The sequence below is a fragment of the Hypanus sabinus genome, chromosome 9, assembly GCF_030144855.1.
Source record: "Hypanus sabinus isolate sHypSab1 chromosome 9, sHypSab1.hap1, whole genome shotgun sequence".
NCBI lineage: Eukaryota > Metazoa > Chordata > Chondrichthyes > Myliobatiformes > Dasyatidae > Hypanus > Hypanus sabinus.
Window position 1 is genome coordinate 144,235,882 of NC_082714.1, and position 26,337 is coordinate 144,262,218.

At 40.5% G+C, this 26,337-nt stretch overlaps 1 protein-coding gene across 2 annotated transcripts in view; it reads right to left on the reverse strand.

The window, feature by feature from the left end:
• Window positions 1-14,362: 14,362 nt before the first annotated feature.
• Window positions 14,363-26,337, reverse strand: part of LOC132399874 (myosin regulatory light polypeptide 9) — a 33,157-nt gene continuing 21,182 nt past the window's right edge. The window contains exons 2-4 of one of the 2 annotated variants that reach the window (XM_059980737.1): window positions 20,633-20,833; window positions 18,212-18,373; window positions 14,363-14,982 (exon numbers count right to left, since the gene is read on the reverse strand). In XM_059980737.1, coding sequence (XP_059836720.1) covers window positions 14,810-14,982; window positions 18,212-18,373; window positions 20,633-20,816 — 519 coding nt within the window. In that variant the 5' untranslated portion in view covers window positions 20,817-20,833 and the 3' untranslated portion in view covers window positions 14,363-14,809. The remainder of the gene's footprint in view (window positions 14,983-18,211; window positions 18,374-20,632; window positions 20,834-26,337) is intronic. The other variant, XM_059980738.1, reaches the window with a different exon arrangement.

Sequence of the window (26,337 nt, forward strand, 5' to 3'; positions counted from 1 at the left end):
CCAACTGTTTGATCATGTGATGCTGGAGTGCAATTTGTAAATGGTATTCCTTTTCCTGTATTGTGGTTGGGTCTCTGGGGTTGAGTGTCAGCTCTTCAGGAGGCTTTAAAGAATATATTTATTTTGCTATTAGCCAAAACTGAAAACACAAAATTCCCAAATGCTCCTGTGAATGTTTCTCCAACAATCTGTTAAGATATGGCCAAACTCTTTGGTCTTCCTCCTGTTACGAATGTGCCACAACTCTGAGGGGCCGAAGGGTACAAAGTAGCCCCCTCCTTTGTGGGAATCGCAAGATCACTATTAATTCGGGTCTGGGACCCAGGAAATGAGAGAGACACGCAGAATCCTCAAGGTTTGGAATGTGTCCTGGCCTCAGCGATACAAAGCCACGGATAACAGCCATTGTCTCTTGGAGACGGAATTGTGTATTGAGTACTGTACTATTCATTGAAGCCCTCGGGATGACCAGAGTGGGCTGGTTGAGGGATTGCATCATCCCAACTTGATTGTCATCTGAGACCCCGTGAGTAAGGATAAAAGAGGGTCTGGGGAACTACCCCTGCAGACGCACCAGGAGAAACGCTAGAAATCCCGTGACAGCCTTTAATAGCGACAGCCGGTGGGAGGCTCGCGTGCGTCCTTTCCCTTTTCCTGGGATTAGGGCCTTACCACGGAAGAACGGCTTAGCTAAAGAAGAGACCCACACCAACGAAATTTTGAAGGATCGACATCATAAAAAGGAAAAGCTGGCAAGTTTCTAAAATCTCTCTCTCTCTCCAACAATTGAAAACCCAGCGGTCCCCAATGGCTGAAGCCTATGTGAACTGAATGAACTGAGTGACTTTTATATTTCCATCGGACAATACATTAGCCCCTAGATAACGATAGAGCTATTTCTTATTGATTATTATACCCGAACTTTTAGATTTAGTATTGACGACGTATATTATCTGTATGTTTGCATTGATATTATTTTTGTGTATTTTTACTAATAAATACTGTTAAAAATAGTACCATCAGACTTCAACGGACCTCTCTATCTTTGCTGGTAAGTGACCCAGTTACGGGGTTCGTAACACTCCGTTTTAGAGAATTTTGTTTTCTGCTGTCCCACCCACCTCGGGCAGGCTGCCCCAGCACATCCCTGAAGCAAGCGTCACAGTTCTCTGTATGTTTCAATGTACATGTGACAAATAAAGTTAATCTTTGTCTTTGCCTTTATCTCCATCTTTATCACAGAGTCACAGAGCAATCAACTGTTCCATTTCCTACACTTCTGCAGGAGAGTGCCAGGACATGGTGAGCACATGGACAAATGCCCCTAGCCAGAGCAGGAAGGCCACAGAGGCCATCTCCTGATGTGGTTGAGAGCTGAAAGGACCTCCTCGATTGGGAGGAGAATAGAAGAAACTTCCTCCTAGCACGAGAGCAGAAGTGAAAGGGCCACTTCCTAGGTGTGGGACAGTAGGGAGCAAAATACTCTGGAGCGGAGAAAGGACAAAGATCAATCACATCTCTATGTAAGATGTGCATAGGGTCATTAGGGAATTTTGGCTGCTAGCAAGAGAATGTATTGTTTGAAGCCTCTTAGAAAGCTGATGCTCATCCCTTGGAGACCCAACTATTATACAGGAGAAAGGAATTCCATTTACAAACTGCATGCCAGCATCACATGATCAAATCTTTAGGTCAACCAATCTGTGTTAATAACAATACTTTGATTCTTGTTTAGTTCGGACTCCAGAGGCAGTGAGACAGCTTTGTGTTTCACTCTGTAACTTCTGGCTCTATTATTTTAATTTTAAGTTTGCAGATGCGTAAGATAGCAAATGAGTGTTAACTAGGATTATCTTGAAAATGGCGATCAGCATAACAGTCTGTAATTAACCCTTCCTGTTCCTTCTGCTTTGGGTGGCACTTTAAGACTGTGCTGTTGTTGATTATCATCTACACTCTGTGCAGCCATAAGTGCTGTTGTGAATTAATAGCTTCAAGCATTAGCAGGAATCAAATATTCGATTTGGTTCACTTCACTTAAAACAGCCTTCTCGATATAAGGCCGAGCTACATTTCTATCCTAGGGAGAAAATTATGAATGTTTTCCTTATCCATACCTCTCATAATTTTATGAATTTCTAATAGAACTCCCCTCAACCTCTTATACTCCAGAGAAAACAATTCAAGTTTGTCTAACCTATCCTTCTGCAAATCGTTTGTAATTCGTACCATTTAATTCATGTAGAATCCTAAGAATCTTTTTCTGTACCCCTTCCAAATCCTCCACATTCTTTCTGTAATGGTGTGACTAGAATTGTACACACTACTTCAAGTGAATTTTGACCAAGTTTTACATAGTTGCTATATAAATTGAACAGTCTCATGTATCGTCGCACGTACATTGAAACATCACAACATACAGTGCAATCTGCCATTTTGAGTCAGTGACCAACACAGCTGGATTGTGCTGGGGAGAACCTACTAGTGTTGCATCCTTCTGGCACCAGCGTAGCTTGCACACAAGTGACTAACCCTGATCTTTGGAATGTGGAACGAAACCAGGGCATCTAGAGGAAACCCCTATGGACACGGAGAGGATATACCAACTTCTCACGGACAGTAGCAGGAATTGAACCTTGATCAGTGACCACCAGCACTGTGAAGTGTTGTTTATTGCCACGCATCCATGCCTTCCGATTTCCTTAATCCTATACTCAATGATCTGACCAAGCATTCCATTCCTCTAGATGAAGGGCTTGACTCACTGAGTTCCTCCAACATCTACTGTTTTGATTCATATTCCAGCATCTGCAGTCCCTTGTGTTGTTGTTTTGCCATGTGACTTCTTTACTACACAACGTGCAACATCTGCTCAGACTAAACTCCACCTGCCATTCATCTGCTCATATTTGTAACTCATCGGTATTCTACTTTATCATTTGACAGTCCTCTACACTGTCCACAGCCCCACCAATCTTTGGATCATCTACAAACTTACTAACCTACAGTACCTATCCACATTTTCAACAACGTTGCTTATAAGTACTGTATCACAATAACAGGGCTCAACTCTGAGACCAGCTGAACACCGCTGGTAACGGACCTCCAGCCAGAATAACGCCCTTCCGGAATACCACCTCTTTGTCTTCTATGGGCAAGCTGTCTGTGAACCCAACCTGCCAAACCACCATTGATCCCATGCATCCCAATCTTATGATCGAAGAGTTTCTTTTCCGAATGGGAATGTGAAGCAGAGTTGAAGTGGGTGGCAACCGGGAGATCCTGCCTGTTGTGGCAGACGCAGCAGAAGTGCCCTCCTCTACTGCTATGATGAGGTCAAACTCAGGCTGGAGGAGCAACACCTCATATACCGTCTGGTAGTCTCCAACCCCTTGGCAATGAACATCGAATTCTTCCGGTAATTCCCTCCTTCTCCCTTCCCCCTATCCCAGTTCCACTCTGCCTCCTCCTTCAGCTGCCTATCACCTCTCTCATGATTCTGCCTTCTTCTACTACACAGTGCTTTCCCCTTACATTCCTTCTTCACCTTTTCCTGCCTATACCCCCCACTTTCCCTCCCCCACCCCTTGATCTTTCTTCTGATTGGTTTTTCACCTGACACCTACCAGCCTTCTCTTCCCACCCTCCCCCCATCTTCTTTATAGGGCCCCTGCCCCCTCTCTCTTCAGTCCTGATGAAGGCTCTCGGTCCGAAATGTTGACTGCTCATTTCCATGGATGCTGTCCGACTTGCTGAGTTCCTCCAGCTTGTTGTACAATCTTATGATCAACCCACGATGAGTGACCTTGTCAAATGCCTTAATAAAATCCATGTGGACGACATTCACTGCCCTACCACATCAATCTCCTTCACCACCTCCTCGAAAAGCTCAATCAAGGAACCACTATCCACATCCATGGCGTAATTGACTGCACCCCCATCAGCCTTCTCCCATAACTCGCTATCAATCGGTGCTCAGCCTTTTATTTTCACAGCTTTAGTTTTTTTTTACAATTTCCCTTCTCTCACATATAGTGCTGTTTTATTGTAACAAATCACAAATCACATTTCACAGCTCAATTTCAGCAGCATCACTATTACCAGAAAAGGCTTGGTGTTCTCCCTTTTGTAGGGGAAAAGTGTGTGGTTGAACAAATTAATAAAATTCTTCAAAACTAATAGATATACAATGGATTCGTGTTAATTGGGACACATCGGTACTAGTACATTTTGGCTCAATCAAGTGGCTGCCCCAATTGGCCAAAGTTTCATGGAAATAATAGGTTTTTTTTATTAGTTTTTTTAATGAATTTTCTACATCACTACAGACAGAAAAAAAACCCAAATCAAAATGAAGAAAATTAATACGGTGCAAAAATAAACATACAATAATACTATAATACAAAAAAGATAATTGAGTAAGTACCCAAATTGAAGACATGTAAAATTAGTATTAAAAAGGTTTTAAAAAAAGGTAAACTACTGTTTAACTGAGTTACAAATTTTGTATATATTTAAATGAAATTAGAACACTACCAAAATTACTTAAGTACTATAAAACTGTGTATTAGTTCCTAATAATTATTAACGGAGGTTGCTATTCAATGCATGCAGTCAATGTTGGTTGACTGTCAATGTACAAAGTCAGTGCAGACACTTAATGCAAGTAGTGGACTGCCTTCGATCAGTGTTTTTGACAATTACATCCTCCAGATCTTCATTTTAATTGTAATGTTCAAGATGATTGTTGATACCTTCAAATTCTTCGTGGGTCCTAACTTGATGAAGTCTTGAAATTGTTTAATTTTCACTCCCAGCTGTTCTCTCCATTTCTCTCTGGTAGATCATGTGAATAAAACCTGACAATGATAATTCTGTATCTGCAGTTCATAAAATCTACATTAACTTTTCTCATGGTCTAAAAATTAGGCAACTGTATGGACCACAAGACATTGAGATATAGGAGCAGAATCAGGCCATTTGGCCCATCTCATCTGCTCCACCACTTCATCACGGCTGATACAATTTTCCTCTTAGCCCCAGTCTCCTGCCTTCTCCCCATATTCCTTCATGCCCTGAGCAATCAAGAATCTGTTACCCTCTGCCTTAAACATACATAAAGACTTGGACTCCACATCTGCCTGTGGCAATGAATTCCATAGATTCACCACTCTCTGGCTAAAGAAAGTCCTCCTCATCTCCATTCTAAAAGGATGCCCCTCTATTCTGAGGCTGTGTCCTCTTGGTCTTAGACTCTCCCACCACAGGAAACATCCTCTGCACATCCACTCTATCAAGGCCTTTCACCATTTGATAGATTTCAATGAGGTTACCCCTCATTCTTCTGAATTCTAGTGATTACCCAGCCATCAAACACTCTTCATATGACAAACCATTCAATCTAGGAATCATTTTCGTGAACCTCCTTTGAACCGTCTCCAGTTTCAGCACATCCATTCTAAGATAAGGGGCCCAAAACTGCACACAATTCTCCAAATGAATCCTCACCAGTGCTTTATGAAATTTCAACATTACACTCCTGCTTTTATATGCTAGTCTTCTTGAAATGAATGCAAACATTGCATTTGCCTTTGTCACCACAGACTCAACCTGCAAGCTAACCTTTAGGGAATCCTGCACAAGGACTCACAAGTCCCTTTGCATCTCAGTTTTTGAATTTTTTCTCCACTTAGAAAATAGTCAAGCCTTTTATTTCTTCTACCAAAGTGCATAACCATATACTTGCTGATACTGTATTCCATCTACCATTTCTTTGCCCATTCTCCTAATCTGTCTAAGTCCTTCTGTAGCCTCTCTACTTCCTCAAAACTACCTGCCCTTCCATATATCATCTGCAAATTTTGCAACAAAGCCAACAATCCCATCATCCAAATCATTGACATATAGCGTAAGAAGTATCAGTCCCAAGTTTTTTAAACGTTTTTATTTTGGCTTTTAGCAGATATTGAGTGATTTTGAATGTTTATGAAAATAAGAATAATCCAATTCCAAAGTTCAAAGTAAATATATTTTCAAAATACATTTGTCACCATATACAACCATGAGATTCATATTCTTGCAGGCATACTCAATAAATCCATAATAAAATAATAACCATAACAGAATCAATGAAGGACCTCACCAATTTGGATGTTCAACCAGTGTGAAAGAGACAACAACCTGTGCAAATCTAAAAAGAAAACAACAATAATAAATAAATAACCAATAAATGTTGAAGAGTTGAGATAAAGAGTCCTTGAAATTGAGGCCATAGGTTGTGGAAACATTTCAGTGATGGGGCAAGTGAAGTTGAATGAAGCTATCCCCTTTAGTTCAAGAGCCTGATGGTTGTCAGGTAATAACTGTTCCTGAATCTGGTGGTGTGGGGCTCCTATGCCTTCTTCCTGATGGCAACATTGAGAAGAGAGTATGACCTGGGTGGTGGGTGTTCCTGATGATGGATGCTGCCTTCCTGCAACAACGCTCTGTGTAGATGTGTTCAGTGGTGGAGAGGGCTTTACCAGTGATAGACTGACCATATTCACTGCTTTTTGTTGGATTTTCCATTCAGGGGAATTGGTGTTTCCATACCAGGCTGTGATGCAGCCAGTCAATATACTCTCCGCCACATAGCTATAGAAGTATGTCAAAGTTTCCGGCGTCATGCCGAACTTTCGCAAACTCTGAACTCAGAATCAGAGATAGTTTAATTATACAATTTAACTTAACAGCTGTTGAGTCTTCATGCAGGGCCTCACTGATTCTCATGCTACTCTGTGTAACCAGGCCACTACACTGCTACACCAGTGAGCAAAGGGCCAGTCTCCTAGTGAAGACTGGGCCCAGATTCACACCACGGTCAAGTGTACAGGTGACAACTGATCTCCAAACAGAAGATCAAATCTATTCTATTAGATAATTGTCAGATGTGTAAACTAGCTGTGCTTGTTCCATTGTTATTCAAAACCACTTTATATAAATATAACACAGAAAAGTTGAGCAAAAATATTCTCTTTGCTAATTTTTGAAAGAGATCCATAGAAAGCAGCTGCTTTGCTACCTTTACCTCCTCAAGTGCCTTTTATGGGTGACTCAGTCTTCGGCAAAGTAGTGCATGCAGCTTACTTTCAACTTTGAACTCTTGTGTTCAGGAAAGAACCCATCAGATGACTACCTCGAAGGGATGATGAGTGAGGCTCCGGGACCCATTAATTTTACCATGTTCCTCACCATGTTTGGTGAGAAACTAAATGGGACGGATTCAGAGGATGTCATTCGAAATGCTTTTGCCTGTTTTGATGAAGAAGGAACAGGTAACCTGGTTTTTATAAGATTGAGTAATCTGAAGAATTTATTGCAAAAGCATAAAAATGAGCATTCTAACTGCATAGTGGAATCACAAATAGACCTGACATCTCCTGCATCCTGTATTCAATCCCAACCTCCATTGCTGTAGAGTTTCTCCCTGTGACAATGTGGGTTTAAGTCAGGTACTCAAATTTTCTCCATCATGCAGGTTTGTAGGTTTATCGGCTATTTTAAATTACCATGTGTGTGGTAGGGAGATTTCAGAGGTGACTGGGGAGATTTGATGAGTCTTCCAGTCAAGATCATGCCAAGCTAGGATATCCACCTATGTCAAGGCTCAGATTGCATTGCTTGTTTTTATGTTTGCGGGGATGTTCTTGGAGACAGAGAGGGGAATTACAGGTCAGGTTTAGAGACAGGGATGAGGGGAGTTAGAGAGTTTAGTAAGGACCCCTGAGATGCTTCACACAATGTGGGTAAAAGCACATTCCACAATTTCAGGGAATCCTAAAACCAGTTGCTTTTTAAAATCATGATAAGTTCTGTAATAGAAAAAGAAGAAATGACACTCTTCTTTGTAGTATGTTACCAGCAGATTCCACATTTTTGAAAAGTAAATCTTAGGCAAAGTATCACTTGCATGTAATGTTTCTATCTAGTCTAAAGGAAGACAACCTTTAGCAAGATAAAGAATTGAATCTTCTCCCTGTAGTTCAATGCATGTTTAATGGCTGTCTCTCTGGAGAATAAAAGGACTTCAGCTTTGATTTACAGTCTCTTGTTGCCTGACTCCGTCTCACTTGGAGGACGATAAGAAAACTACAGTTAGTTTCCGTACTTTTGCATCCCGAGGTAAAACCTGGGGTCAGATGGGAAGGAGGTAGGTTTGAGTAGAATGAAATGGGGTGAGGGTTAGATTCACCCAGCTTCATTTACAGGAAATACAACTACGTGAGCCTCAAGTTCCGTGAAGTCCTTCCTTAACTCTAGTAGCTTTCAAACCTGAGTACTCTCTTGGCATTCATTACGAGGAATCCCAGGACAATAATATTTAACTAAACATAATACCTCAGAATTATATATTTATTTGTTTATTTGTTTGTTGAGATGCTGCATGGACTAAGCCTCGGCCCTTCAAGCTGCACCACCCAGCAATCCCCCGACTTAATCCTATCCTAATCACAGGTAAATTTACAGTCACCAATTAACCTACCAAACAGTTCATCTCTGGACTGTGCAGGGGGACTGGAGCACCCAGAGGGAACATGCAGTCACAGAGAGAACATACAAAATCCTTACAGGCAGCAGCAGGAATTGAATGAGGGTTGCTGGTACTGTAAGGTGTTGTACTAACTGCTACGCTACTGTTCTGCCTCATTGGGAAGAATACCTGCCTGTCTGGCCAAGGGAGAAAAGCAGCAGGTCAGGCATCATCTATGGTAAAGAGTAAGAGAGGGCAATCCCGATGAAGGGTCTTGGCCGAAAATGTCAACTGTTTACTCTTTTCCAAAGATGCTGCCTGGCCTGTTGAGTTCCTCCATCATTTTGCATGTGTTGCTTGGATTTCCAGCATCCGCAGATTTTCTCTTGTTTGTGAAGGGAGGAAAACCTATAGCTGTGGTTCTATTTTCTATTTTATAGCTCTCTCTCCATTCCTCTCTGGTAGATCATGTGAACAAAATTTGACTTTGATAATTCTGTATCTGCAATTCATAAAATCTACATTAACTTTTCTCATGGTCTAAAAATTAGGCAACTGTATGGACCACAAGACCTTGAGATATAGGAGCAGAATCAGGCCGTTTGGCCCATCCCATCTGCTCCACCATTTCATCACAGCTGATACAATATTCCTCTTAGCCCCAGTCTCCTGCCTTCTCCCCATATCCCTTCATGCCCTGAGCAATCAAGACTCTGTCACCCTCTGCCTTAAACATACGTAAAGACTTGGACTCCACATCTGCCTGTGGCAAAGAACTCCACTGATTCACTGCTCTCTGGCTAAAGGAATTCCTCCTCATCTCCATTCTAAAAGGATGCCCCTCTATTCTGAGGCTGTGTCCTCTTGGTCTTAGACTCTCCCACAATAGGAAACATCCTCTGTACATACACTCTATCGAGGCCTTTCACTTTGCCTGAATGCTTGAAACCACAGCGTGCAAAACAGTTCTGATTTGTCTTACTGTTTATTACTCACCAACTATCAGTGACAAAAATGACTGCTTTCTGACCACAAGCATGCAAGTGATGCTATTTTAGAACTGGTCACTCTAAGCACTGTGTGGCATCTAACGGCCGTACAATATGCATGCAGCTGACGCTAGTTAGAAAATGTTCGGCAAGTCTCCTGCCCCAATTAAGTGGTATAGTGTCCCGAATAAATGAAGAGAATCTGGGCTATTTTCTTAATCAGCTTTTGTTGGTTATGAGTTGTCCAAAATAAGCAGATGCCCTAATTAATGAATGTCACAATTAAATGCACTTTACTCCAAGCATATTGCAGGCCACAATCCCTTCCATATACTGGTGATATGGAAGGTGCGGTAATGAGAATTTCTTCTTAAGACCTCCTGTTGGTTTGGTTTATCATTGATTTCACTTCCGCGCCATACCACAACACTCCATCCTTAAGCAGTTTTCCTGATTCTATGTGCCTCCTGTCCAATCTCAGTTCAGAATCAGAATCAGGTGTAATATCACATGTCATGATATTTGCATACATACAGTACTGTGCAAAAGCCTTGGGCACAATAGCTATATAGTGTTTACGTGCTAAGAGTTGTGGACAATATTGTAATAAAAAACTAGAAATTGCAAGTATGTATTTAAAAATTACAGGATTAGTGCAAAAAGGGAGAGAAAATATAGTGAGGGTAGTGTTCTTGGATTTAGCGACTCAATGTCCATTCACAAATCTGATGGCAGAGAGGAAGAAGCTGTTTCTGAAATATTGAGTGTGTGTCGTCAGGTTCAGGTACCTCCTCCTCATTGGTAGCAATGGGAAGAGTGCACGTTGAGGGTGATGGGGGTCCTTAATGATGGAGTCGCATTTTGAGGCATAGTGGATGCTGGGGAAGCGAGTGCCCGCGATGGAGCTGGCAGGGGTCACAACTTTCTGCAGCTGTTTCCAATCCTGAACAGTGGCTCCTCATTACTAAATTGTGATACAAGCAGTTAGAATGCTCTCCACCATACATCTGTAGACATTTGTGAGTGTCTTTAGTGACAGACCAACTCTCCTCAAACTCCGAATGAAATATAGCCACTGTCATGTCTTCCTTGTAATTGCATGGAATCCTCAGGAGTATAGACATCCAGGAGCTTGAAACTGCTCACCCTTTCCATCCTTTGATGAGGAGTGGTGAGTGTTCCCTTGACTTACCCTTCCTGAAGTCCACAATCAATTCCTTGGTCTTATTGTCATTGAGTGCAAGGTTGTTTGCTGAGACACCACTCAACCAGCTGATCTGTCTTGCTCCTGTATGCGTCTTTGTCACCATCTCAAATTCTGCCAATAGTTGTGTCAGGAGCAAATTTATAGATAGCGCTTGAGCTGTGCCTATCCGCACAGTCATGGCTGAATGGAGAGTGCAGCAACGGGCTAAGCATCTTTCAAGTGCGTAGAGTAGATTGTCAGCGAGGAGATGTTCAGACTGTGGTCTCAGAATGAGGAAGTAAAGGAGCCAGTTGCAGAGGGAGGAACCCAGAAGGAACGTTCCTCAACCTCCATGTCTGGGACCAAGAAGAGTTTAGAAGGCAAAATCTGAAATGTAAGCCCAGGCAACCATTCCCTGTAAAGTGCTTGTAGTTACTGTAGCCAAGTACAGCAGAACTATAAGATGTGTACAGGTGATTGGAAATATAATCCAGCAATTATTTTGTAAGGGCAATCTGATCTCAATTATTAGACCAGGTGGGGTGAGGGTCAGAGTGTGTGGGGGGGGGGGTATCCTTCATTCCACTTAATCTGTACAAGGGAGTGGGATTGTAAGATTCCAGCAGATCCTTTGAAATCTCATTTTCCTGGGTTTTGCCAAAGATGATCATGGGTGTTGGTAAATTTTACCAAGCTAATCTTCTGGGGTCTCACCATCACACTTTAGGAGACTCTTACTGTTGCGTGGCCCATTTCAACGAGTGTAGGAGTCCCTGATTTATCATCGTTCATATTGAAAGGCTATTCTGAAAGTAGAGTTAAAATGAAACTGAAATGAAAACTAGTTTAAAAGAACGATATGCATATATAAGTTTTTCAATTATTGCATGTGAGGGAAAGAGAATATAAAAATACAGCAGCAGTTTTCCAACTTGGCTTACTTCTTAGTAACTACTTTTCAGGAACATGCAACAAAACAGTTCAAATTATCATGTTATTTGGGAAAATAAAATGAATCTGCATGTTTTACCATGATGCTGATTATTCAGCACACAGACCCATTCATACTTACTGAATTTATCTTGTGTTAATGATGCCAAATTGAAAGGCATCAGCTGAACTGTGAATGAACGCCAAGTAGGGGTAAAGGACATCAGGCTTACTGCTCTCACACTGTAATGTGTTCAGCCCAATTACGACTGTACTTTGAACGACCCAAAATTTTTTTTATTTATTTGGATGTTTATCATCTTTTGAGTAAAGTTATTTAATTTAGCAAAACTATGACTAAAGAATTGGCCTAATTTTACCTTGAATTAACCTTATGGGTTCACATTAAGCCAGAAATTTCCTTCATTACATGCACCCCCACTAACATCCCCCCCACTTACTATTCAGAAACTTTGGTTTTCATAGTTCTTCCTGTTACTTTTTAGATGTTTTGTTCTGTAGAACCATCGAGCACAAAGGCACAGAAACAGGCCCTTCAGCCCATCTAGTCTATCCCAAACTGTTATTCTGCTCGTCCCATTGACCTGTACCTGGACCATAGCCCTCCACACGTCATGGTAGTGTAGCAGTTAGTGCAACATAATTACAGCTCTGGGCACTGGAGTTCAGAGCCAAATTCTGACGTCATCTTTAAGGAGATTGTGTGTCTTCCTTGTGGAATACATGGGTTTTCTCTGGATGGCCTGGTTTCCTCCCACAGTTAAAAGATGTGCCAGTTAGTGGGTTAATTGGTCATTGTAAATTGTCCTGTGATTAGCTTGGAGTAAAGAGGGGTTTGGAAGATGGTTTGCTGGGCAGTGTAGCTCAAAAGGCCAGAAAGGCCTGATCTGTACCGTATCTCGATAAGTATATAAATAAATACCTCTGCCATCAATGTACTTATCCAAACTTCTCTTAAATGAAAAAGGATCTAGAGCTTTCCCAGTGTATGTGACAAATAAACCCTTCTCTGGCTTCCAGCCAGGTACAGGTATCGATTTTAACTGACGTTTCGATCACAAACTCTGTCACCTTCATCAGGCATGATGTCCCTATTGATACCCCTGTCATCCATCCCTCCTGATTGGATAGTCCTCATCCAGTCAGGTTTCTGCTGTCCTATCTAATTTACAATCAAATTTAAGTTCTTACTTAGAGCAAGGCCTTTGTCTTTGTTAAAGTTTGTTTCCTTTAGTTCTATTTCAATGCTTCCTTCACCAGGCGGTTCAGAAAGCCATTGGTGTGGCACAGTAGTTTTGTGCCATTGAACTCAATTCTGTGGCCATTGTGAATGACTACCAGATGAAAGAAATCATTTGGGCCCTTCAAAGGGCCGATGGAAAAACCAGGAAACCTAACAATGAGGAGGAACCCATCGCTACCACGTGTCTTCCCTCTACTTCCACAATTTCTGGAAGGATCACCAGGATTCTGAAGAAATACCATATTAATACCATTCACAAACCCATAAGGAAGCTTATATGGGCCATAAGGACCATAAGGACAGCTTATATGGGAACTCAGAGTTCCCTGTGTTTATTGGCCAGGCAGGACACACGATGGAAACCCGCAGCAAGAAGCACAGGAGGTGCATCCGTTTGCATTACCTGGAGAAATCGCTGGTAGCAGAACATTGAAGGATTGACTTCAATGGCACAAAGCTAATGTGCCATCCCAATAGCTTTTGGGACCACCTGAAGCCATTGAAATAAAACTAGAGGAAAAGAGTTTTTAAAAAGTCAAAGGTCTTGCTCTAAGTAAGAACTGGAATTTGATTTTACACAAGGTGGAACAGTGGAAAATTGATTGGATGAGGACTAACCAGTCATGAGGGATGGACAACGGGGGTATAGATACCACCAGACTAGACATGCCCAGGCATCAAACCCAATGAAGATGGCAGAGTTTGTTGACTCTATTTTGGTTAAAATAGATACTTGTACCCGACTAGAAGCCTGAGAAGAATTTATTCTCTTAAATGTTCAAATCATACCTGCATCCATCACTTCTGTTGGCAAATCATTCCACACTTTCACCACCCTCTGAGTGAAGAAGTTCTCCCTCATGTTCCCCTTAAGTATTTCAACTTTCACCTATGACCTCTCTTTGGTTCTCTACTGTCATGAATTTACATCCTTTTTGAATTATGTTAAGCAGGATTGGAGGAAGATGCTGAAAATGTGACCTAACCAGAATTGTACCTGACAATCTCATCTGATTTACTTACTGGAAGTATATTGGCACTAAATGTTGTTTTGTGCTCAACTGTCATCAAAGCGAAGGGGAAGTTTCAATGACTTTATAACTATGTCGTGCTTAATAAATCATGTTGTATTTTGTTACAAGCTGAAGTTACTCTGCAAATAAAAACTATAGAGCCAATTTATTCTTTTGAAGTAGGATAGAGTATTGGATCCAACTTGGCACTTTCTATGATGTTCCTAAAAATCTCATTTTAGCAAACTTCATGAAACTGAGAAAGCATGTTTTACAGCAATTCTACTTTGCTGAACAAAGATAACAAAAATACTTGCTGAAATTTCATTTAGTTCAGCTGCACTTGGGGAATGTTGATTCTGAGATTAGCTGTGCAAACATTACATCAGATAGGTCCAGGAAATTTTATTGACTCCATTCTGAATTAATTGTAGTGGAACATAGTGTTAGTGAATAAATTGCCATCTCATGTCTGATAAGGCTTTTATTTAGACATATAATATTCAAGAAAAAGTACAAAGTTTCACATAAAACCTAGGTACAAAATCTTGCTATAGCTACTGTTACTGATAATCCTGCTTTCATTATTATTAAAGTTTTATTTTCAGCCCTTTTTATTTCATTGTTTTGAGGAGATTGCATTTTTTACCTTCAATGACAGGTTAACTAGCTTTGTGTTCCAATCCAATTTCTGTGTGAGATTAATGGAATAACAATATTTTTTTGGATTGTTTTGATCCTTTTTCTATCATCATATTTCCCAATACTTGTGTGGTACTATCCTATTTAGGTTTAAATGTCAAGCAAAATGCACAGGAAACAAAGTTGCTCTTTAGAGTAAGTGGATCGCATCAGTAGTGATTGGTGTGCGCTGATAAAGATTTCTGAAATTTGGCAAAGTAACAAGCACGAGTACGCTTAATCATCCTTATCCTTGGCACCGTGTTTCAGAATGCGAGTGAATTCCACATAGTTGAAATTGCTTTTCTTGTCAATTGGTGCTTCTCGGAAAAGTTCATCGACTTCTTCGTCTGTGAACCTATCACCCATGGTAGTCAGAAGTTCCCGCAGGTGGTCTTCATGGATGAAACCTGAAGGAAGTGGAACATGCTTAGACATTGTAGTTTTATTATTTGTTCAATTACTGGTACAATTTCCTTAGTTATATCAATGAACACATTTCCTGTCTGACTTTGTAAAAATCCAGTTTGCTATCTCCAAGTTCAGAAAGTTGTAGCAAAGCACTAGATACCGTTAATCAAACTTTATATTGTTAATTTAGTATAACTAGAGAGAGGTTCTTGGGAAACTGAAGGGTCTGAAGTCACCTGGACCAGATGGTGTACACCCCAGGGTTCTGAAAGAGGTGGTTGAAGTGATCGTGGATGCATTAGTAATGATCTTTCACAAATCACCAGATTCTGGAATTGTTCTGGAAGAATGGAAAATTGAAACTGTCTCTCCACTCATCAGGAAGGGAGACAGACAGAAGAAAGGAAGCTATAGGCTAGTTAATCTGAATTCAGTGGTTGTGAAGTTGTTGGAGTTGATGGTTAAGTATGAGGTCTCAGGGTACATGGACGCACGTGATGAAATAGGACATAGTCAGCATGATTTCCTCAAGGGAAAATCTTGCCTGATTAAGCTGTTGGAATTCTTTGGAAAAATAACAAGCAGGATAGACAAATGAGGATCAGTTGATGTTGTGTTTTTGGATTTTCAGAAGGCCTTTGACTAGGTGCCACACACGAGGCTGCTGAACAAGCTATGAACCCATGGTGTTACAGGAAAGATCCTGGTATGAATAAAGCAGTGGCTGATCGGCAGGAAGCAAAGAGTGGGAGTACAAGGAGCCTTTTCTGGCTGGCTGCCGCTGACTAGTGGTGATCCATAGGGGCCTGTATTGGGACTGATACTTCTTACGCTATATGTCAATGATTTGGATGATGGGATTGATGGCTTTGTTGCAAAATTTGCAGATGATATATGGAAGGGCAGGTAGTTTTGAGGAAGTAGAGAGGCTACAGAAGGACTTAGACAGATTAGGAGAATGGGCAAAGAAATGGTAGATGGAATACAGTATCAGCAAGTATATGGTTATGCACTTTGGTAGAAGAAATAAAAGGCTTGACTATTTTCTAAGTGGAGAAAAAATACAAAAACTGAGATGCAAAGGGACTTGTGAGTCCTTGTGCAGGATTCCCTAAAGGTTAGCTTGCAGGTTGAGTCTGTGGTGACAAAGGCAAATGCAATGTTTGCATTCATTTCAAGAAGACTAGCATATAAAAGCAGGAGTGTAATGTTGAAATTTCATAAAGCACTGGTGAGGATTCATTTGGAGAATTGTGTGCAGTTTTGGGCCCCTTATCTTAGAATGGATGTGCTGAAACTGGAGAGGGTTCAAAGGAGGTTCACGAAAATGATTCCAGGATTGAATGGCTTGTCATATGAAGAGTGTTTGATGGCTGGGTAATCACTAGAACTCAGAAGAATGAGGGGTAACCTCATTGAAATCTATCAAATGGTGAAAGGCCTTGATAGAGTGGATGTGCAGAGGATGTTTCCTGTGGTGGGAGAGTCTAAGACCAAGAGGACACAGCCTCAGAATAGAGGGGCATCCTTTTAGAATGGAGATGAGGAGGAATTCCTTTAGCCAGAGAGTGGTGAATCTATGGAATTCTTTGCCACAGGCAGATGTGGAGTCCAGGTCTTTATGTCTCCTCACTATATTTTCTCTCCCTTTTTGCACTACTCATGTAATTTTTAAATACATACTAGCAATTTCTAGTTTTTTATTACAATATTGTCCAGAACTCTTAGCACATAAACAGTATATAGCTATTGTGCCCAAGGCTTTTGCACAGTACTGTATGTATGCAAATATCATGACATGTGATATTACACCTGATTCTGATTCTGAACTGAGATTGGACAGGAGGCACATAGAATCAGGAAAACTGCTTAAGGATGGAGTGTTGTGGTATGGCGCGGAAGTGAAATCAATGATAAACCAAACCAACAGGAGGTCTTAAGAAGAAATTCTCATTACCGCACCTTCCATATCACCAGTATATGGAAGGGATTGTGGCCTGCAATATGCTTGGAGTAAAGTGCATTTAATTGTGACATTCATTAATTAGGGCATCTGCTTATTTTGGACAACTCATAACCAACAAAAGCTGATTAAGAAAATAGCCCAGATTCTCTTCATTTATTCGGGACACTATACCACTTAATTGGGGCAGGAGACTTGCCGAACAGTTTCTAACTAGCGTCAGCTGCATGCATATTGTACGGCCGTTAGATGCCACACAGTGCTTAGAGTGACCAGTTCTAAAATAGCATCACTTGCATGCTTGTGGTCAGAAAGCAGTCATTTTTGTCACTGATAGTTGGTGAGTAATAAACAGTAAGACAAATCAGAACTGTTTTGCACGCTGTGGTTTCAAGCATTCAGGCAAAGTGAAAGGCCTCGAAAGAGTGTATGTACAGAGGATGTTTCCTATTGTTCTTATCGTCCTCCAAGTGAGACGGAGTCAGGCAACAAGAGACTGTAAATCAAAGCTGAAGTCCTTTTATTCTCCAGAGAGACAGCCATTAAACATGCACTGAACTACAGGGAGAAGATTCAATTCTTTATCTTGCTAAAGGTTGTCTTCCTTTAGACTAGATAGAAACATTACATGCAAGTGATACTTTGCCTAAGATTTACTTTTCAAAAATGTGGAATCTGCTGGTAACATACTACAAAGAAGAGTGTCATTTCTTCTTTTTCTATTACAGAACTTATCATGATTTTAAAAAGCAACTGGTTTTAGGATTCCCTGAAATTGTGAAATGTGCTTTTACCCACATTGTGTGAAGCATCTCAGGGGTCCTTACTAAACTCTCTAACTCCCCTCATCCCTGTCTCTAAACCTGACCTGTAATTCCCCTCTCCGTCTCCAAGAACATCCCCACAAACATAAAAACAAGCAATGCAATCTGAGCCTTGACATTGGTGGATATCCTAGCTTGGCATGATCTTGACTGGAAGACTCATCAAATCTCCCCAGTCACCTCTGAAATCTCCCTACCACACACGTGGTAATTTAAAATAACCGATAAACCTACAAACCTGCATGATGGAGAAAATTTGAGTACCTGACTTAAACCCACATTGTCACAGGGAGAAACTCTACAGCAATGGAGGTTGGGATTGAATACAGGATGCAGGAGATGTCAGGTCTATTTGTGATTCCACTATGCAGTTAGAATGCTCATTTTTATGCTTTTGCAATAAATTCTTCAGATTACTCAATCTTATAAAAACCAGGTTACCTGTTCCTTCTTCATCAAAACAGGCAAAAGCATTTCGAATGACATCCTCTGGATCCGTCCCATTTAGTTTCTCACCAAACATGGTGAGGAACATGGTAAAATTAATGGGTCCCGGAGCCTCACTCATCATCCCTTCAAGGTAGTCATCTGATGGGTTCTTTCCTGAACACAAGAGTTCAAAGTTGAAAGTAAGCTGCATGCACTACTTTGCCGAAGACTGAGTCACCCATAAAAGGCACTTGAGGAGGTAAAGGTAGCAAAGCAGCTGCTTTCTATGGATCTCTTTCAAAAATTAGCAAAGAGAATATTTTTGCTCAACTTTTCTGTGTTATATTTATATAAAGTGGTTTTGAATAACAATGGAACAAGCACAGCTAGTTTACACATCTGACAATTATTTAATAGAATAGATTTGATCTTCTGTTTGGAGATCAGTTGTCACCTGTACACTTGACCGTGGTGTGAATCTGGGCCCAGTCTTCACTAGGAGGCTGGCCCTTTGCTCACTGGTGTAGCAGTGTAGTGGCCTGGTTACACAGAGTAGCATGAGAATCAGTGAGGCCCTGCATGAAGACTCAACAGCTGTTAAGTTAAATTGTATAATTAAACTATCTCTGATTCCTTCAGAGTTTGCGAAAGTTCGGCATGACGCCGGAAACTTTGACATACTTCTATAGCTATGTGGCGGAGAGTATATTGACTGGCTGCATCACAGCCTGGTATGGAAACACCAATTCCCCTGAATGGAAAATCCAACAAAAAGCAGTGAATATGGTCAGTCTATCACTGGTAAAGCCCTCTCCACCACTGAACACATCTACACAGAGCGTTGTTGCAGGAAGGCAGCATCCATCATCAGGAACACCCACCACCCAGGTCATACTCTCTTCTCAATGTTGCCATCAGGAAGAAGGCATAGGAGCCCCACACCACCAGATTCAGGAACAGTTATTACCTGACAACCATCAGGCTCTTGAACTAAAGGGGATAGCTTCATTCAACTTCACTTGCCCCATCACTGAAATGTTTCCACAACCTATGGCCTCAATTTCAAGGACTCTTTATCTCAACTCTTCAACATTTATTGGTTATTTATTTATTATTGTTGTTTTCTTTTTAGATTTGCACAGGTTGTTGTCTCTTTCACACTGGCTGAACATCCAAATTGGTGAGGTCCTTCATTGATTCTGTTATGGTTATTATTTTATTATGGATTTATTGAGTATGCCTGCAAGAATATGAATCTCATGGTTGTATATGGTGACAAATGTATTTTGAAAATATATTTACTTTGAACTTTGGAATTGGATTATTCTGATTTTCATAAACATTCAAAATCACTCAATATCTGCTAAAAGCCAAAATAAAAAAGTTTTAAAAACATTTTAAAATACCCTCAGACTCAGACATTCTTATACTCTCACTATCAGATGCAGACTCACAGTCATTAAATGTATTAAATAACCTACCTTATCGTACATTTTCCTAGTAGCTGATTTCTCCCATTGATTTCAATGGACTTGCTGATTTTGGACCAGGTTAATCTAGTGTGGGCTCACTGGTGCAATTCCCGGTCAGAGAACTGGGCTATTGCAGCAATTTGTGCTGCTCCAGTGGGCTCCATGAGGAGTTAACAAGCGCACCATATGTTCTGGAGACTGGTACTCTGCTCAGCTGATGGTAATATCACAGCCTCCTTCCATATTAGCTGGGTTTGTTAGCAGATCCAAACATGTGTTTGGGGAATGTTTTTCACCTAGTGGCCTCTTTATTAATGCAAATTCTGCTCATTAATGCAAGTATCTAATCAGCCAATCATGTGACAGCAACTCAATACATAACAGCATGCAGACATGGTTATGAGATCCAGTTGTTGTTCAGACCAAACATCAGAATGGGAGAAGGAATGTGATCTAAGTGACTTTTATTGTGAAATGATTGATGGTGCCAGATGGGGTGGTTTGAGTATCTCAGAAACTGCTGATGTCCTGAGATTTTTGCACACAACAGTCTCTAATGTTTACAGAGAATGGGGCGATAAGTTAATAAAAAAACACATCCAGTGGGCGGCAATTCTATGAGTGAATGGCCAGACTTGTTCAAGCTGACAGGAAGTCGAAAGTAACTCAAATAACCACTCATCTCCTTAAGGTAGTGGTGTGCAGAAGAGCATCTCCGAATGTACATGTTGAATTTTGAAGTGGATGGGCTATAGCAGAGGACCACGAAACATACAGAAATATCCTCAGTTGCCACTTTAGGTAACTCCTGTGCCTGGTCAAGTGGCCACTGAGTGTATATTATATAAACAGCTTGACATCAGAGAGTCTGAAGCTCTAATATGTAAAGGTTGACAAATAAATGCAATTTTCAGTTCCCCTAAAAGCCACATTAATTTTAGATGATATTTAATAACTTTACCAAGAGAAGCTAGCATGTCATGAAGGTCTTCCTTGTCAATGAAGCCATCACGGTTTTGGTCTATCATGTTGAATGCCTCCTTGAATTCCTGGATCTGAGACTGGTCAAACATTGCAAACACATTGGAAGTCGCACGCTGGGGGCGCTTCTTTGCCGTCTTTGCCTTTGCTCTTTTGCTGGACATTTTGGTACCCTAGTGGTCTGGCGGATAGAGAACACAAAATATCAAAAGTTTATTTAAAGAAAATCAGTGGCAGGCTGTATGTCATTCTGGATTCATATTAAAATAAGTCTGAAGCCATTGAATTGTTGAGAAAATTACAGAACCCATAAAAAGAGTTAAATCTACTTATTTTTTTTTAACAGCCACATACCCTGGAAGTAATTACTTGGACTAACCTCTTAATTTGGGAAACGGTCCAAAGCTCAGTACATAGTTGAGTAACACTTACCATATTAAAATACCATAAATAGGTTCTGTTTCCCACAGAAACTCAAGTTTTAGCTGAAGGTAATACAGTATTTCAATTCTAAAATCATCTTAAAACTCTTCAATTACCAGAGGTACAGTATGTTCACTTCTAAAAATCACACTTCTCTTTTAATTAATTGGGGCAGCACAGTAGCGTAGTGGTTAGTACCTGTGACCCAGGTTCAATTCTGGCCACACCTGCAAGGAGTTTGTATTGTCACCCTGTGACCACATGGGTTTCCTCCAGGTGTTCTGGTTTCCTCCCACAGTCCAAAGATGTGTTGGTTGGTAGGCTAAATGGTCATTATAAATTATCTGTGATAAGCGCATGATAAATCAAGGGGTTGTTGTGTGGTACAGCTCTTAGGGCTGGAAAAGCCTATTCTACGCTGGATCTCAATAAATAAATAAAAAGCAATTTTGTAAAGCTGAATTTTTGAAGTGGGAGTAAACATATTTTTAAAATATGTTGATCTCCTTCTTCATCCCAGTTTTATTAGAGCTGAAATAATCCAATCCAAATTTTATTTTCTGCTATTTAATGAGCACCATTGTAAAGATTTAAATTAATTTTGTGTTTAAGGTAACAATTTTGAGAGCATGTGTTTGAGCCCATTTGAAAAACTTAATTGCAATTATAATGAAATGACTCTAAAATTTATTCTACTATTTTGTTGCTAGAGTTTATACAGAGCTTTGTAAAACTTAGCAGTCTCTGAAATTGCATGCCACGAGTGTGTCTTCCCCCGTACTCAGATTTGTATTTTATTATTCATAGGGGACACATTTCATTTTGTACTTTGGCTTCCTGGATGGCCTTAAGCTAAAAGCTGTGAACCATTCTCCTTGGCAAGATACCAGATTTGATCTCTAGGTTTGAATGGTGTTAGCTGATGAGGTAGAGGAGAAGGGCTACTAAAGGAATGTCGCAGTCCTGTGTGAGGAAGGGGAAGTTTCTCTTGTGCCTTCTGACTGCTAGGCATTGCAGCAGGTTAGGACAAGAACATGCTTGACTGTGCTAGGGTCTAGTTCAGGCATGGGCAAACTACGGCCCGGGGGCCATATGCGGCCCATTAAGCTTTTTAATCCGGCCCGCAGAACTTGATGAAATTATATTAATAAACCTTGTTAACGTTTTTTCCCCGCAATTCTGGCGTTTTCCCAATAGATGACGCACTCTATATACATTGACCTTTGTTGAGGTGCAGCGTATTACTCCACATTTGAGCTTTACTCTTTGTTCGGCTCGACCTATTTGTGTGAACAGGCGTTCAGCGTCATGAACATCAACAAAGCCAGCCACAGATCCAAGTTAACTGACCAACACCTCAGATCCATCCTGAGAATCGCCACAACAAAACTAAATCCAGACTTTGATGCGCTGGCTAAAAAGGGAGACCAACAACACTGTTCACACTGAAATTAAAAATAAGTTTCTTCGTTGTGTTATGTAAAAAATGCATTTGAAAATATTTTTTTCAATAAGCCTTACATGTTACATGTCATTTCTGTTAAGTGATGGACATGAGTAGTGCGCAGGTACACGTACGTTCTCAAAATAAAAAATGCACTCCAGATCAAATAACGTGCTCTGCATACAGGCGCGCTGTCACTGTTCTGTCCTTGTGCTGGTCGTTGTTGAGTTTTGGCACGGGGACAATTGAATAAGAAGGAGCAGGACAAGTAGACCTGCATCTCCTACCATTTTTGAAATAAAGACAGTCAGGAGGAGAGTGATGATGATAATATCTTGAAGGATAACAGAATTTTCAGTGCTTTAAAATAATAACTGTTACTATTAAAAAAGCTGTATTTTATTGATTTAATTTTCGGTGTTTTAAAAGTCATTTCAATAAATAGCTAAATACCATGGGACTTCAAAGACAGATATTTTGTTGTAATGCATTTGTTCATTTTCAATTGAAATTAAAGCACATGTTTTCTACATATCCCATGATATTTGATTTTCTGTTATGAGGTGTATTACCAGAACAATCCGTCCATCTGCTCCTGGTCCGGCCCCCCTGTCAAATTTTAGAACCCTTTGTGGCCCACAAGTCAAAAAGTTTGCCCACCCCTGGTCTAGTTACAGGAGCTCAGCTTGCTGGGGCCTAATTATATGAGTCAGACTCAGTAATCTAGTTAAACTTTCAAGTTTGGTTTGGGTTAGGTCTCTGTACTTGATCCAGGTGAGGGAGATGTTTAAACATCACTGCATGTACCCTCTGCACTTAATCAATATTTGGTGATTCAAGCTCAAACAGATTAAAATAATATTTAAATTTGTTGCATTTACAGCAAATGTCAGATTGGGGTGAAATTATAGATATTCAAGCTTAGATTCCATTGTTGGATTCTGTTTTGACCGTAATCGCGAGCAGACCTTTCGACTTTAAGCTTCCCTTCACAACTTCAGTGAGCATATGCAATAGATAATATACTGTAGGTGCCCCATTGAAAGATAACCTCTGCCAATGAAGAAACAGCATGTCAGGAAGGGTGTAAAAAGGACTTTATCAGAGAGATAAAAATTCTGAGTTAAAGAACAACAATTACATGGTAATTGTTGTCCATTTGAGGAATTTTCCCTGTTTTATGAATTTCAGTTATTTTTCAAATAGTGTTTTTAGAAGTGGTTTAAAAATAGCAACTTACAGGAAATGGGACAGTTCCGCACGCTTCAGTTTTTTGGCTCTGGTTTTAATTAGTCTCTTGTTGGAAGCACAAGAAAGGAGTGGAATTCAAATTGTACTGAGCCAATGTGTCCTTTATTGCCTTTGTTATTTGTTACTTGCCACTTCATTTGAAATGGTTTTGAATTGTGCTTATAAAGGCCAGTCATTCCATTTTGCAGAGCTGTACAATCACTCCTACCCAACTCCCCAAGAAAAAAAAATCCAGAGTTAAATTTTGTCTCCTTCTGCAGTTCTACTCCCTAATTTTGTTTTTTTTTTAAACTGAAGTTTTTTAAAATCTGAAGTTGTCAGAAATGTTCAGGAGGTCAAGCATCATCTGTGGAGAGAGAGAGAGAGAATCACATTTTGTTGATTGCTTCCATCAGATCAAATGAAGAACCATCAGCTTGTAATCAGCCAGTTTCTTCCACCACAGCCTGACATGCTGAATATTTCCAACATTTTCTGTTTTTAATTTCAGATATCCAGCAACTGCTGGGTTTATTTTTGACTTATACTGTGACATGATTTCATTCCTTTCAGCAGCTCCCCTCTTATCTTTGCCAACTCTTATTCTCGATTCTGGTCTGACAAACATTGAGACTTCTTCAGTTGCCTGGGCCAATTTCCTCCCTTCCTCTTGTCCACCAGACCAGTCTTCCTCTGTTGTCCATGTTGTCCTACTCCCGAATTCATATCTTTTTATAAATTAATTTTAAATTTCTGTCACTCTCCATGATATCATCCAGTCCTTCAGAGCTGTCTTACACTCACTTGCTTCTATTATAACTAAACTATTGACAATTCAGCTTTTGCCTTGGTGGGTTGATGATGTTAATGGTTCACACTACCTACACCCCAATTTACAAATCTATTTTCACCATCTTTTTCTTTAGAAGCACATCATTCTGACTTCAAATTACTGCCAATCTTCAAAACCCAAAGCAACATGGTAGCGTAGTGGTTAGCGTAACTATTACAGCACCAGCTATGAGATCAGGGCTTGATTACTGCTGCTGTCTGTAAGGAATTTATACGTTCTCCCTGTGACCATGTGGGTTTCCTTCAGGTTCTCTGGTTTCCTTCCGCATTTCCAAGACGTATGGTTAGGGTTAGTGAGTTTTAGACATGTTATGTTGGGGCCAGAAACATGGCAACACTTGCGGGATGCCCAGCACAATCCTTGTTGATTTGATGCAAACTACACATTTCACTGTATGTTTTGATGTACACATGACAAACAAAGCTAATCTAAGTCTCTGAGAATGTTGCATACCTTATGCATTCTTATCTTTCCCACAATTTTATGATTATGTATCTTCATTCTGGCATCTTATACTGTCAAATTAAAGCAATACCACAAATATATATCTCAAATGATAAGCTTTGCAATTTTGTCAGTGAGTAATTATCCCCTCTTATCCTTCTCAACCTCTGTGAAGTCTTTGGTACCATCACAACTGCACTTAGAATGGACATAATGGAGAAGGTCATCCACTGTGTCCTTATGAGCAGAACTCAATAATAAGAAAGGTGCAATCATTCTGTTGGATTATACAACAGATGCCCCAATAGCTACCAGGATATTGAGGAACATGAAGGCAGATTAAGGAAAGATGTAGTGGGTGACTTCAACTTCCCTAATACTGACTGTGACCTCCTAGTGCAAAAGGTTTAGATGGGGCAGAATATGTTAGGTGCATTGAGAAGTGTTTCTTATATGAATATGTAGTTAGTCCTATAAAAAGATGGCTCATATTGGACCTGGTGTTGAGAAATGAGTCTGGACAGGTGACTGATCTTTCAGTGGAGAACAGTTAAGGAACAGTGATCACAGCTGCTTAAGTTGTTATAGACAATAGACAATAGGTGCAGGAGTAGGCCATTTGGCCCTTCGAGCCAGCACCGCCATTCACTGTGAACATGGCTGATCATCCACAATCAGTACCCCGTTCCTGCCTTCTCTCCATATCCTTTGACTCCACTATCTTTAAGAGCTCTATCTAACTCTTTCTTGAAAGCATCCAGAGAATTGGCCTCCACTGCCTTCTGAGGCAGAGCATTCCATAGATCCACAGCTCTCTGGGTGAAAAAGTTTTCCCTGTTCTAGATGGCCTACCCCTTATTCTTAAACTGTGATCTCTAGTTCTGGACTCAACCATCAGCAGGAACATGCTTCCTGCCTCCAGTGTGTCCAATCCCTTAATAATCTTATATGTTTTAATCAGATCTCCTCTTATCCTTCTAAATTCCAGTGTATTCAAGCCCAGTTGCTCCAATCTTTTAACATATGACAGTCCCGCCATCCCGGGCATTAATTTTGTGAACCTACACTGCACTCCCTCAATAGCAAGAATATTCTTCCTCAAATTTGGAGACTAAAACTGCACACAGTACTCCAGGTGGGGTCTCACCAGGGCCCTGTACAACTGCAGAAGGACCTCTTTGCTCCTATACTCAACTCCCCTTGTTATGAAGGCCAACAAGCCATTAGCTTTCTTCACTGCCTGCTGTACCTGAATGCTTACTTTCAGTGACTGTTGAACAAGGACACCTAG